Raw genomic sequence first — 14,866 nt, 5'->3', positions numbered from 1 at the left:
AATACCCCTCAATGTAAGTTAAAAACAAACTACACAGAACGTTGAGGATGCAATAGAGTGCTTGCCTACCATGTATAAGTTCTTGGGTTCAATCCTTAGCACCATGAAGAAGAGGGAGATAGGGAGAGGGAGAGAAAGAGTAAGTTGCAAAGGCAGTATTTCCACTCATTTCTATCTTCTGGAGATGTTCTGGAAAGAACGATGTGATACTTTGGTTACTGCAGTGATCAATATGCAGGACAATAGAACAATGGCTGATTATTTCACTAATGAACCTTTCCCCAAGGCCTGCACCATTTAGTCTACTAGCTGCTAACATTTAAATAGGAACTCAAGAAGTAAACCTCTACTCTAATTGCACTGGCCTCCTTTCAAACTCTCCGTGGTCATACGTGTCCAGTTTCTTGTGTTGGACACCACGGAATAACTCTCTGCCATTCTTTCATTTCTTTCTGGGTCACAGTCTTTTGTAAATGCCTCAGAGTGATTGAGGCTTCATGGAACGGCTGTTATTCTTAGGATAAAACAGTACTGTATAGTTTAAGTAGGAAATGTAAAAAACACTAACATCTCATAATGGGTCTTAGGGTTTTCTTGCTTCCTTCTTCCTTCTTTTCTCACTTTCTTTTCTCAGGGCTTTGTGAGTAATTGCAAAGTAGAAGAAGTTTCCTTCTCTTTAAAAATTAGAATAGCTCAAAAACCCATTAAAGCTGGCTCCCGTGAGTTCTGGTTTATGTCCAAGGTTACAGGTTATGCTCTATAACTGATGTCTACTTTTGCATCTCAGACCACTTTCTTATATAATAACACTATATATGAGTCATGTATTAATCTATTCTTGAAACGAAAATACTATTCGTGTAAATATATGCAAATAGAATTTGCCTGTTCTCGTTTTATTTTATCTGGTAAATATTCTCTCTAAATAAGATCACATTTGCTGGGAGCTAGAATTGCAGGCAAGTATCACCAAAGCAGGAAGATACAGAAGTTCATCGCCCTCCATAGTTTCATCATGAATTTGAGGCTAGCAAACGTGATCTCATTTAGAAAGTTGATCTATGCAGGCATAATAAAATGAGGCTAGGACAGACTGGAAGTTCATTATGACTGAAGGTCCATAAGAGGGAGACTAGGCTGAGGGACACAAATACACTAGACAGTGATGTGTTTTCCCCAGTCTTACCTGGGATCCCTGCAGCCTAGAGATGGACTTTTAACAGCCTGCTCCTCTGAGATCCCAAAGTGTAGAAAATTCGGCATGCACCTCATTTCAGACCTTCTGACCAATGAGGGAATCACATCCGATCTTTGTAAACCACCCAGTGTTTTGGACATTGGTAAGGCAGTACTAGGCAGAAATATAAACAGGCTGTGTTTAATCTTTAGAGGCCATAATAACGTTTATTACCGAGCGATGTTCTGTGTTACTCCATTTAAGAAATGATGAGACCATCGTTAGAAGTTTATCACAGGGTATAACTTTTCCAAACAACTGCTGGTGTACCATAGAGCACGGCCTCTTGGGGAGGCGGAACACAGGGAGTTTGACTGCGTTTACCCTTGGCAGGGGTGGGTGCTGGGTGGTAGGGAATCTGTGAAACACTGCTCCAGGGATGGGAAAGCATAGTCTGAGGTGTGGAAAAGCCAGAGATGATTAGGGTTTGACCAGGGTCCCAGAAGAGCAGGGAATGGAGTCAGGGGCTTGCAGGCTGGGGACAGGGTCTAGCCCAGGCCTGGGAGAAAGGGGGTGCTCCAGCTTGTCCCAGTTGGTAATTGTCCTTAGCTTGGTGGAGGCAGGCTTGGGAACGGTTGTGGCTGAGAACCTAGAGAGGCCTTCTGTGAGAGAATTAAGCTGCGGCTCTGTAGTCAAACACCTTCTCCACAGCTTCCCACAGCGGATATTTGAAGAAAGTCAGTCCATGGTGCTTAAATGTGTATTGGTTGTTCGTGGCAGAAAATGGATGAAGAGTAATGTACCATACCCAACTTCTCAGGGCAGGCCTAAGATTAAACAGCTTTTGCGAGGAGGAATGTCTGGGAAGGGAAGCTTATTGGCTAAGCCCTCTGGGCCTCTAGGTACCTCATGAGCATGGAGAACTCTGTTTTAGGCCTATGTGACCATAGGACACGTTTCTTTTATGTGAGGAGCGGGTCAGGAGTCTGGCAGGGAGCTGGGAGTCACCTTACCCTCAAGTGTCTAGTCTCAACCTGTTCTACCTTACCAAGTTTCCTGGCATGGTCTTACATCCCACTAACAACATTTACCATTACTCAGACCTCAGCTTGTCCTCAACCTCCCTTCTTTACTGTTCCTTATAACTCGTTTTATATAAAGAGTTTCTAATCGTTTAAAATCAATATTTAGTTGTTGATTATGTCAATGAGTGCTTTGCCAGCATGTATGTGCGCCAGATTCATCCAGGATCCACGGAGATCAGAAGAGTGGGTCAGATCCCGCTAGAGTTGGACTTACAGATAACTGTGAGCTGCCATTGTGGGTACTGGGAATTGAACCCGGATCCCCTACAAGAGCAGCCACTGCTCCTAACTGCGGAACCATCTCATCAGCCTCTTGCTGGTTTATTATCCCCAACACTCACTCCAGTTTGTATTTAAAATTAATTTCTACTGTTCAAACTGCCTTTTTTTTTTATGTACAGGATATGTCTTGTAGCATCATATTCTTTTACTAAAAAGAACCCTGGGCAACAGTTCATTTAAGAGAAGGCTACTGAAGCCAGGCGACTTTCTGCCTCAGGGGGCGGGGCTAGGAAGGTAACAGAGAAACAAAGTCTCTTGACCTTTTAAAGAACATGGATTTATTTCAGCAGACTTCTCAGCCCAGCGTTTAACAACACAACTGCCAAAACCTTAGGGAAGATTTCATCCTTGTCTCTGTTTTGTCACCTTTCCCTCCCCACCCCCCATCCCCCGAACAACATCTCCCTCAGTTGTAAGACTCTATTAGTTGTGAGACTTAAACAGTTCTGGAGTAAGGAGAACTGAATTTCATTGTTTTCTTAGAGTCTGTAAAATCAAACCAAAGTATTTTATAACTGTAATGGGTAGGTCCCCGGAAGGGTTTGAGAGCACAATTACTTTCGTACTTTTGGGCCAAGCTTCTGTCAGTTTGGAGGTTTCTGAGTCTAGAAAGTGCCTTTTCCCTGAAGGCAGGATTACTAGAACTCATGCACGCACGCACGCACGCAGGCACGTAGGAACGTGCACACTCCCTTCTTTGGTGAGAATCACCTTATACTTGGAAGATGAGGGCTGAGATTCAAGAAAATAACGCATCTCTTATTTCTGTCCCCCAAGCCTCCAAACCTGTTGCCACAGCCGCCCACCTTGTTTTCTTCCCGTCTATGAGGTCCTCGGAGAAGGAAACCAATCCCTGGCGAAGCTGGATTGCGGCCAGCCACGGTGTAACTCTTGATAGGTGGCCAGCTCCCGCCTTCCTGGGTCTTACAACAGTGTCCTCTGTGCTGGCTGTCTTTCACAACTGGAGTTCTCGAGTTTATAATACTCTCCTCTTAAAGGCCAAAGGAAGGAAAATTCTTTAGGGAACTTTAACGTCTCAAAGCCTCCTAAATATAAAACCACAATCAGATTAACAAATGAGCACAAACTGGCATCATCTGCATCTAACACGGTACCAGGCTAACTTGTTGGATTCTAGGTTGGGACTTGTTTATTTTGCCCTGATACTAAGGAATAACAGAGGCCGGGCAATGTGGAAATGGGTTCAGACCCTCAGTTCAAATCCCAATGATGTGTCTGCTCCTCTGGTCTCCCTAGTTAGAGTGGAGACTTTCATTGAGCTTCAGTTCCCTGTTTCTAGCTCTGAACCTGTGGGTCTCCACCCCTTTGGAAGACAGAATGGCACTTTAACAAGAGTTGCCTAAGAGCATCAGAAAACAGAGATAATTTACACTATGATTCACAACGGTATCAAAATTACAGTTAGGAAGTAGCAAAATTACAGTTAGGAAGTAGCGATGAAAATAATTTTATGGTTGGGAGGGATCACCGCAACATGAGAACTGTATTGAGAAGTTGCAGCATTAGGAAGGTTGAGAACCATGGTCTATAAGGTGGGAGTGACTGCCTCAAGGGTGTAAAGTTATGTGAAATAATTGGAAAACACCTAGCATGTGCCAGGCACGTAGTAAGCACTCAGCAGCGAGTCTTTGGTGATATGGGGGTTTCCTCAAAACTCCTCACAGACCCTGATAATTCAGTTTGCTTCCGACCTTCCGTTTAATCAACACATTTCCTTTGGATTTTTCAAAGCAGTTGACAGGCAGGCAGCAGACCTCCTAATACGTAAGAACATTTTGGGACTCTTAGTTATTTGTTGATGCTGGGTCAGGACACTGAGCACGGCCTTCCACAATCCCTCACCAGATTTTTGTTTCTTAAGCATGTGTTCGAACGGTACCTTAAGTACCTTTTAAAGGAAAGCTGCAGAAGCAGATGTGAACTTGCTTTTTGTTTTGTAGACGAACCAGTTGCATAGAATAATAGGTTTGTGTTTAATGATTCGTGGTAAATATATTAGGTACAGAGAAAGAGCTTAACAAGGCAGAAGAAGGGGGAATCAGCCTCGCTCTAATGAGCATGACCTTGAAGGCGTCCCCGCCGCGCCCTCCTTCCTCTCTTTCTTGTTTGGATCGTTTCAAATGATAAGAAAAGTCGTGACTTGAACATTTCAAGTTTCAAATAATTCTAAAAGCCTCCAAGGCCAGTGTGGGCTGTCGTGAACTCTCTGCTTGGAGTTTTCGTGAGATGGGTCGCTCAGAGCTCGGAAGGCAAAATAATCTTCACAAGGGGAAACAGGTCAGCCTTACATAACAGAGTGACCGTTTCCCTCCCAAAGTCACCCATAGCCCTTCCCTTTACACCCATCCCTGTTCTTAACATTGATGTGGAAGTGTTTGAACCAGCCAAAATGCCTCACCAGAGGTCAGCTTTCAGTGGACGTATGTATCCAAGTTCAGACACAAAACCTTCTCTAAATTTGTCCATTTTATGGGCATGTAATGTGTTCCCAAGAAGAACATTATGGACCCATTTCTCCCATAGTGACCTAATGCCAAGTTAAACGTATCTTCATCGTTTCTAAAAATTTCTGGGCAGCCACAATCTTAAAAATATTTGTATTACGTAACTTCTGTTTTATTACCTCATTCCCAAAGGACTGGTTACCACTGCGAAGCGGTCCAGCGTTCTCTAAATCTTAAATGCTGTGTGAATGAATACGCATTCACATATACCATGGTAGTGCATGTATGGCCCTAGGAAGACAACTGTGGGAGTCCACTCTCTGCTCCCACCTGCTCTCTCACCTCATCTCATCCTTAGGATGTCCCAGCACTCTGAACAAAACCAGCAGCTCCAGTCAGAGCTGCAGCTTTAGTGGGCCATAGGGTTGGGCCTGTCTTGGACAGTGGAACACAGACATGTGGAAATTGCATATTTGTTGGAAAGCATATTTAACCAAAAAATTGCTTCGGTTAGTTGAGGAAAACTCATACCACCATTCTTGGGCAACATAATAATTACCTCTGGGCTTTACAAGGGGCATCAGAACAATCATCTTAGTGGTTCCAACTACAGCCACTTAGCCCCCTTCTTGGTTTCTTCTTTGTCCTTATGTTCAACTTGCTTTTTTTTTTGTTTGTTTGTTTGTTTTATTTATTATCATCGATTCCTAAATGATCCTTAAGTCTTCCCCAGTTATAAAATGTTTTCTGTTGCCCACATCGATTATGGGACGTCCAGTTGATGATGTCTTTCATGAGACCTCTCTTGTTCCGGCCCCATTCTTAACTAACTGCTTCAGGTGCATCCTGAGACCTCTCCTTACCCTCTCCTCCACACTCTCCCTTTTCTGGAAGAGCGTGTGTCATTGGTCAAGAGGGTCATTGGTCCCTCCCTTGAGAGTCTACCAGTCACTTTTATTATGCCCTAACTGTACATAGCCTCAGGGTTTGGGGGATGTCCTAGGGTTTGTAGGCTGGACGAGGCGAAGTGAGAAGGAAAAGGAACAGCTCTATGGGTAAGCTCCATGCTGGGTGAAGACTTTCTGGTGCAGCCACCTGAGGACTGATTGCCCGCCTGCATGCCCTCCAGTAGCCCCTCCCCCGTGCTATGTAAATAAGCCCGGAGGACTCTTTGGTTTCTAGTGGACCCTTTTGTGGGATCATATCATACCTTGGTTCGCCATTGGGGCCTCATAAGGAAGGGATAGATGCCATCTATACCTCCCCAGGAAAAGAATTTCTGAAAAAAGAAAGTCACGTTAGTTTCTTTCTGCTGCTGAGTCTAATCAGCACAATCTCAGTAACTTAACACAATTTATTGTTTTACAGCCCCAGAGGTCATAATTCTGAAACATGTCTCAAAAAAGCCAAAATCCTGATGTCGCTAGGACTGCACGCCTTTTAGAAGCTTGAGGGAGTAATCCGCTTGTTTGATTTCTTTTAGCTTCTAAAAGTTACCATTGTTCCCTAGGTCACAGTTCCTTTCTTGGTCTTCAAAGCCGGTAGTGTAGCATCTTCCAATCTCTGCATCTGACTGTTGGCTCCTCTTGCCTTTACCAGAACCGTTGTGATTTTAAGGGTCCCACCTGGGTAACCTAGACACCCTTCCCACCCACCAATCCCTCATGGAAATAACTGCAAAGTCCCTTTTGTCAGTAGGGTTTTATAAACTAGCCACAGAGTCTAGAAGTTTAGAGAACTATATCTCTTGGGGGGCCATCATTCTGCCTTCTAGGTGTTATTTCCTCTTCTCAGCCTTCAGGAAAGAGATTAGCATGACATTCTCTGAAATGCTATTTCTTGAAAATATCTTCATTGTTACCTTCAACAGACGCTTGGCAGGATATAGAATTCTGTGTTGGAAATCTGTTAATCAGAACAGGAGAGTGTGATTAAAAAACAGTCATCAACCCCAGCGTCTCAGAAGCTTCACATACTAGACTTTGTTTCTTGGAAGACCCTGTGTGAGCCCACTGACTCTTAGGAGAGGTCTCTTCACGGGCTAGCTCACGGCCCCCAGGTTGTTTCCATCTTGTAATCATCCAACAGGAGATCACTAGGGCAGTCTCTTTCCTGCATCCGAAATGTGATACAGTGGTGGGGTAGGCGTGGCTGGCTGTCAGGTGGGCATGGCTGGGAAGACAAGCAAGCAGGCAAGCGCCCCTGAGCAGTTCCTGCCCCCTATCTCAGGGCCATTTCCCCAGCAAACTGTGAAAGTCTTCATCTATTTTACTGTATTTCTCAGCATTTCTGTTAAGAATATTTCTAGGTGCTTTATCTGAAAATCCAATCTGTCTCTATGGAAGCTGTTATTCTTAGTGTTCGGAAAGTTGATGGTTTCAAGCCCAGGGTGTGTCATTTTCACATCCTCATCCAGATACTCCGTGGATTTCACATCCTGGAGATGGGTGTCCTGGGAGACGAGCTTACTTATTTTTACTGCGTCCTTTCTCCTCCTCAGGTTCACTCTCTGGTTTTCTGGCCGTTTCTTACTTGCAGACTGATTTTCCGGGAAGAACTGGCCACGAGTCTTCTTTTCTTTTCTTTTTTCTTTTCTTTTCTTTTCTTTTCTTTTCTTTTCTTTTCTCTTCTTTTTTCTTCCTTCTTTCCTCGTCCTCCTTGTTTGTTTGTTTACTTTGTCTACTCACCGTAGTATCCAAAAAAACTTCTTAATGTGGTTAATCACCATCTGCTCACTCTATTTCTAATTTCTAAGAGCTGCAATGTTATTCCCTAAACTTTGCTGGTCGCAGAGTTCTTGGGTCCCACACAGGGACATTTGGTAAATTTATTTTAAAAGGTTAGTCTTGGATATTTTATTATTCTTGGCTGCTATTCTTACTGGAATCTTTCTTATTCCACAATATTTCAGGCTGATTGTTATGCTAGTTAAAAAAAAACTATTAAATTTTGTGGCTTACGGTTATATTATTGAAGTCGGCTTTTAGAAGTTATTTTATTATTTTGTGTGTAAGGGTGTTTTACCTGCATGTGTTCTCTGTACCACACGTGTGCAGTGTTTGTAGAGACCGGATGAAAGAGCTGGACACCTTGGTACTGGAGCTAACAATTGCAAGCCACCGAGTTGCTGGAAGAGCAGCTAGTGCTCTTAACCACTGAGCCATCTCTCCAGCCGTATGACTAAATTGCATTTGAGTTTCAAAAAGTAAAAAATTAAGAAATATTTTATTTTTTTATTGGTGTGTTCCTATGTATATGTACACATGCACACATGCATGCACATGCATGTGAGCATATTTGCTCTTGGATTCCAGGAGCAGGTGTCCAGTGCCCTGGAGCTAGAGTTATAAATACGTTTAAGCTGCTACACACGGGAGCTGAGAAGCAAGCCCAGGACCTCTGAAAGAGCAGAACGTGCTCCTGGCCACCGAGCCCTCTCTCCAGTCCCCAAATTCTTACTCTTAATGAAGAGTGATGGAATCGCCAGACAGCATTCATTTTATGTCTTCCTAATTCTGACTCTGATTTTCTAGTATTATTTGGAATGATATGAAGTCCATGACTGGGGGTCGTTATTGTACTTAGCCTCATGTAACCAGCCTGTAGGACACATACCTGGCATGTAATAGCATGTGGCAAATATTGTCATGTGAGTGAGTACTAGCTATAGACACTGTGGTTGGTTTGCAGTCTTAATGATATTAACACATGTGTTTCACCGTTATGTTTAAGTTCAGTTTTTAGTGCGAATACTCTGTGTTATGTTAGCATGATATTTAATGAGTGTACTATTATATGAGAAATATATTATTATTTGAGCCTGTTGTTATCTTGCATTTAGAGTGATGTCATGTTGAGGTTTACTTTAGTGAACAAATGTGGCAAAAATTGTGGGGGCTAGATGGATTGATGATAGATAGATAGATAGATAGATAGATAGATAGATAGATTTGTAGGCAGGTTTTTTTTGGTTTTTTTTGTTTGTTTGTTTTTGTTTTTTTGTTTGCTTTGTTTGTTTGTTTGTTTGTTTGTTTTTTTATAGCCCTGGCTATCCTGGGACTTGCTCTGTACACTAGGCTGGCCTCAAACTCACAGAGATCCATCTGTCTCTGCCTCCCAAGTGCTGGGATTAAAAGCATGGGCCACCACCGTCCAGCAGGAGTGCATATGTGTCTGACATAGTTTAACATTTTGTGATCACTTAGAAACAAAGGTGTTCAGAGGGGCTAGAGAGATGACTCAGTCCCCCAAAGTGCCGACCACTCTTCCAGAAGACTCAGGTTCGGTCCCCAGCACCCACTTGGGCAATCAATCATAAGCATCTATAATTCAAATTCCAGAGTCCGGAACCCTATTCAGGGGTACAAGAACACACATGCATATGGTACACAGACATACGTGCAGGCCGAGCAACCATGCACATAAAATAAACGAATCTTTAAAAAAAAAAACAAAATTGTTTAGAGTTTGCAGGCGGTGCCTAACTTTTTTCAGTTTGAACTCCAGGGCCATATGCTAGACTCACACTCACTGGCGGGTGTCTCTCGGGGCCGTCCACTAAGTCCCTGCTACCCAAGTGCACTAAGCATCTTCTTGAACAGAGAGAGCCCTTAACAGTGAGCTGAGCAAGCTATGATCTACCTGCATTTGAAAGGCAGCGTGTGGTTCTGAGATTGAGAAGAGGCATCATTGAGTTGGCGACTGTCCATGAACTAGAATGATCTTGAGAGGTTGAAGGGATAACTAGACTGATTCTGGTCACAAGGGACACTGGCTTTGGGAAATTGTCTATAAAACCAGAAGGAATGGGTTTAAGGTAAAGAGCTCTTAACGAGGTCCAGGAACACATCCCTGGCCTATAGTTCAACAGATCCAGTGTCCCTCAAATCTGACGTAAGATACAACAAAGACTGCGGGGGAGGGGTGTCTCCATCTTATGGCATAGGAAGTAGCTCGACTTCACTTGTGCTGATTGTTGGTTTTGGACCCTGGGATAAGGGACCAAAGTGCATATTTAGTATATCAAGGCAGACCTGGCCTCCAGGTTCTTCCAGCATCCCTCAGTTCCTTCCTGGCATACCCTGCCCCCAACCCTGAACTTTCCAGTCCAGGGGCTAGGCTAGGCTGCCCTTCTCCCAGAGGCTCTTTGCTATATAACCCAGACATTTTGTTTTCTCTCTGACTCTTTCTTTCTGTTTGTCTCTCCGTGTCTGTCTATCTGTCCATCCGTCTGTCTGTCTGTCTCTCTCTTTCTCTCTCTGTCTACCCCCTTCTTCCCTCCCTCTCTTCCTCTCTCCTTTTCTCTATTGGCATGCATGCTCTCTTTCTTTCTTTCTTTCTTTCTCTCTCTCCTCTACTCTCTCTCTCTCCCTTCCCATGGTGACCTCCCTGGCCTCCTTCCTTGGAGTCAGAGAACCCACCTGCCCTAGAGCAGCTTCCCTGTAAACCTGCATTTAATCTAATCTAATCTGGCTTGAATTGACTCATTTCACTAGCAGAGAAATAATTCATCACGGATGACAAACTATAAATCAGCCTCCAGAAAAGTGGTATCCATTGGAAGATGACAAAATCGTGGTCATAGGAAAACAGCGTGATCCTTCGGAGGGGTGTCCCAATGTTTTAGCATTGCTTTATATGAGTCCAATAAATGCATCTATGTTATGTATAATAGAAAGTGAGGCTCATTTTTCTATAAATAAGAATATTTGCTTAGGACCTGGAGAAATGTCTCGGTGGTTAAGAACATGTGTTGCTCTTACAGAGGACCTGGGTTCAACTCCCAGCACCCACAACCATTCCTAATCTTTAAAACATGTTTTGGTTTGTTTTAATTTTAGCTGGTTTTTCAGACTTCCACAGCTTTGAAAAAGGAAGAAATCATAATGTCTCTGGTGTGTTTGTGACAGTCATTGTTTTGGACAGGAGCAGAGTGCTTTGTGAGCAGTAGGGTGCTGTGGGTGTCTCCCGTGAACAAAGACCAGATGACTATTTTCCTGTACCTTTGAACTATTTGTTTCTTCACAGGACTCTGAGTGGGATATCTTGCTAATAAATAAGATGGCCTGCTGTTCAGGTGAACTAGCCTGAACTCTAAGCGATAAGGCTGTTTGACTTCTGATGTTTAAGTCTAATGAAAGGCTAGCTGGGTGGGACCATCCCTAACTGTCTTTCAAACTCACACCCTCACCTTAACCTTAAGATTTTACCTCTTGCTTCTTCAGTGGTGGAGAGGTTTGAAGAAGGAATGAGAGCTTCCTCTCCTTGAGCTGTAGAGTAAGAAGGATGAAGCCAGCTGGACTGTCCCAACGTCACATCTAGATCCCCCTTGGCCTCCTATCTTTTCCCTTCAGTGATTGAAATTGGAAACCCATTTACTTCTGGCATTTGCTGTAAGAGAAAAATGGCCTTTGTGAAGCCATCCAACTTCAAGAAGAGATCATGTTTAAAACAAAAAAACAAAAACAAAAAACAGATTTAATTCCTGTAGACTTTGGACCAGTTAGATGGTTCCGTGGTTAAAAGCCCTTGTCATGCAAGCTTGAAGTCCCCAATTTAAATCCTAGAAAGGCTGGACAAACATCCCATACCCATTTTTCCAGGTTCCCTAAAGACACGTCACCCTAAAGCAAGCAGGAAGTAGTCAGAGATCAGGACGACCCTATTCCTGCTCCACCGTCACCCTTCTAATTTTTCTTTTTCAATTAAACTAAAATGGGGGAGTGTAGGTATTCTGTCTAAGCTCCACCCCCACAGCTACCTGGCAAAAGCTGGGTAAGCTCCGCCCTGCAGTTGCCTGGCAACAGCCAAGTATGCCTGACTATAAAAGGGGCTGCTTGCCCCCCCTCTTTCTCTTGCTCTTTGTTCTTCTCTGCTCTCTTGCCCTCTTCCCTGTCCCTTCTCTCTCCATTCCCCTCCCCACTTCCCCCCACATGGCCATGGCTGGCCTTTACTTCTCTCTTCTTCTACTCTTCTTCTCTCATTAAACCTCTCCATGTGGAACCATGTTGACTTGGTGTGTTCTGTCTGGACTCGGGCTGAGATTTAAACCCCAACAATCATTGCATCCTTATTGGGTCCTGGAGGAATCGAACTCCTTTGAACTTTGAACTCCTGTTATTGACTGCAACTTGCAAAACCATAAAGCATGTATGGATGTGCAAACACCGGTGCATGTTCACAAGTACGTGCACGTGCGCGCACGCACGCGCGCACACACACACACACACACACACACACACACAAATCAATTAAGACCTTATGCCATCTCCCATAGTAATAGCCTCTGCACACGATTCCGATGTATGGGAAACACTGCTAATCCATATTATTCCTTAAGGGCTTGTAACATGTTTTGTGCTTCTGTTTGGCTTTGAAAATATGTTTTAATTATATACCTGGAGGAATCTTTTCACCTGCCAATCAGAGGTATCCACAGCGAGTCTGCACTTGTGTAAGCTCTGTCCAGCGTGACTCTATCGCAGATTGCTAGGATCCGTGTTGCGGAAAGACACTGATCACCAGGGATGTCCAGAGAGGTCATTGCTTCTCATGTAGAGTCATAAACCCTGGCTCACATTGAACTTCATCTCTTGCTTCTTTCTCTTTAAAACCCAATACCCCCCTTCGCCATGGCTAAAAAGATTATGCCACTGGAGTGTTGTGTGGTAAGAGCGGTGGGCACAGTATGAGTTTTTGAGAAGTTCAGGTCTTTTGACTTAGAATATGATTCTGTATCATTATTTAAAAGCATCATGGATAATACTACCAGTATAGGCAAAAACAAACAGAGATGATAAGTATCTTCTATGTGCTCCATAGAGCCGTTGTGAGGGTTGTTCAGTGGCCACCGAGGTGTATAGGATGGTCAGTGAGGTGGATTTTTTTTCCCCTCAAGATTGCCACAGCAGTAGTGGGAACTTTGCCGCCCAAGCTTAATGAACCTTCAGATTAAACTCGTGTCTCTTTGCTAACAGTGGGAGTTGGCCCTGATTTCTGAATCTCTATTATTCTCTGTTTTCTCCTGTGTGGAATGGAGACAAAAGGCCCAACAGGGTACGGTTGTTGAGAGGAGTGACTGAAAGGGGCCTTACACAATGCTCAGGGTAATCCATTCACAGCGAGTGAATGCTGGGTCCGTTGTTGGCACTGGATGAGTGAGTGGGCTTGGCACATATGGATGTGTGTTTGCAAATAGAAAGAGATCGCCAGAGAATTACAATACCAAAACAGAGTCTGGGTTTCCTGTGAGGTCTGAGGCTGCTGTGTGCTTCTTTAAGAAAGTCTCAGAGACCGGGTAAGTCAAGTACTCTATTAGGTTTGAGGGCTGGGAGGTCCAAAATCAAGATGTGGGCAGGTGAAGTTGTCTGGTGAGACCTTCGTTCTTGGGAGACCTGTATTCATAGGTGAATCTGATTGGGCAAGAGGACCAATGCTGTCTGGAAGCCTGTTTTGTGATTTCTAAGGGGAGAAGCTATCTTTTAACAACCCTGGTTATCAGCCACTGAGTATTAGCATCTGACTTTTGACCTTTATTGGTTCTTTAAATTATTGTAGTTGGGTAACCAAGAATGAAATTAAAGCAGAATCACACACACACACACACACACACACACACACACACACACACATGTTTGCACACTAAAATTATATCATACAGAGAACTTTTTCCATGTGCTCATTGCAGCGTATTCTAGAAAACTCGCCCTGCCTGGTAACCCCAGTACGCTAATTTGCATTCTCTCCGGCCAGCGGTGGAATTGACAATATTTTAAACGTACTTTTGAGTCGTGATGACCAAAGTGGAACCGAAAGCAGTGTTTACAGAAAAACTGAAATTAGAAACCATAATGCACATCATAATTTGGAAGTTACTCCGTTATTTCTCTCTCTCTCAGGAAAGCGCTGTCGGGATGCTTTATGGAGGTGTCAGCTTTCAGAAACAGTCTCGAAGAAACCACAGTGCCTAAGAGGGAAAGTACCCTTCAGGTGAACCTGACTCATTAGAAGTCCGTGGTAATTCAAGGAGGGTACAGGCTGACGGGTGCTTTTCTTCTCTAAAGAGATCAATAAGACATAAGGTTGCAGGAACAATTGCATTACAAAGGAGAGACACTTCATTTCAAGGACTTCTTAATGTGCAGAAAAGGAGCAGGCCCATTTCTTGATCACTCCAGCCTTTTCTTAGGTTTAAGGTTGGCTCCAGTACCTGTTGAGAGTATGAGATCTCTCTCAGGAAGGTTTTGCAATTTGGCCATGCCTAAGGAGCCCTAGGATGGGAATGTGCTGGCTAACACATTTCTTGACCTGATTCCATTACTTAATGCCACTAATTAATGAATCATGCATCACCAAGTCCATATGTGTGTGTGTGTGTGTGTGTGTGTGCGCGTGTGTGTGTGTGTGCGCGCGTGTGTGTATTGTGTATTTGGCTCAAGCCTGATTTATCTGAAATTTTGTGTTAACTGGTTTTTACTCCTAGCAAAGTGTGCCCTTGTTACTAAATACTTTAGTTATATACAGTTTAAATAAGTGATAGCTGAATATACAATTTGGAGTAATGTTTGGTTCAATTACAAAAGAATAACTTGGTCATTATGCATTGGAAGCCAGTTGCTGCTTCTGTTCAGTTTGTAAGAGAAGAAATATTCCCAACATTCCCATTTCACAATCTTAGAGACTAGGAGGCTCCTATCGTTTGTTTTTTATTGTGTGAGTATGAAAAAGACAGCCCCCGTTATTTCAAATAAGAGAAAATTTTATTGTACTTATTATATTTAACTATTTGCTTACTTTATTTGAAATCTTGGGTTTTAGGGTATATGCAAAACAAGTTGAGAGCATCAGAATTTATATTT

General features: G+C 43.4%; 1 protein-coding gene across 4 annotated transcripts in view; it reads left to right on the top strand.

Annotated features, from left to right (window-relative positions):
- The window catches only part of Ust (uronyl-2-sulfotransferase), a 295,264-nt gene that overhangs the window by 124,207 nt on the left and 156,191 nt on the right, over nt 1-14,866 (top strand). Inside the window, exon 1 of one of the 4 annotated variants that reach the window (XM_039081060.2) lies at nt 1-13,997. This exon is cut by the window's left edge and continues 596 nt beyond it. Within the exon in view, the coding sequence (XP_038936988.1) occupies nt 13,929-13,997 (69 nt within the window). The 5' untranslated portion in view covers nt 1-13,928. 4 annotated transcript variants of the gene reach the window in all.

The sequence above is a fragment of the Rattus norvegicus genome, chromosome 1, assembly GCF_036323735.1.
Source record: "Rattus norvegicus strain BN/NHsdMcwi chromosome 1, GRCr8, whole genome shotgun sequence".
Taxonomy (NCBI): domain Eukaryota; kingdom Metazoa; phylum Chordata; class Mammalia; order Rodentia; family Muridae; genus Rattus; species Rattus norvegicus.
Note: the sequence above shows the minus strand (reverse complement) of the source record. Positions and strands in the feature narration are given on the sequence as shown.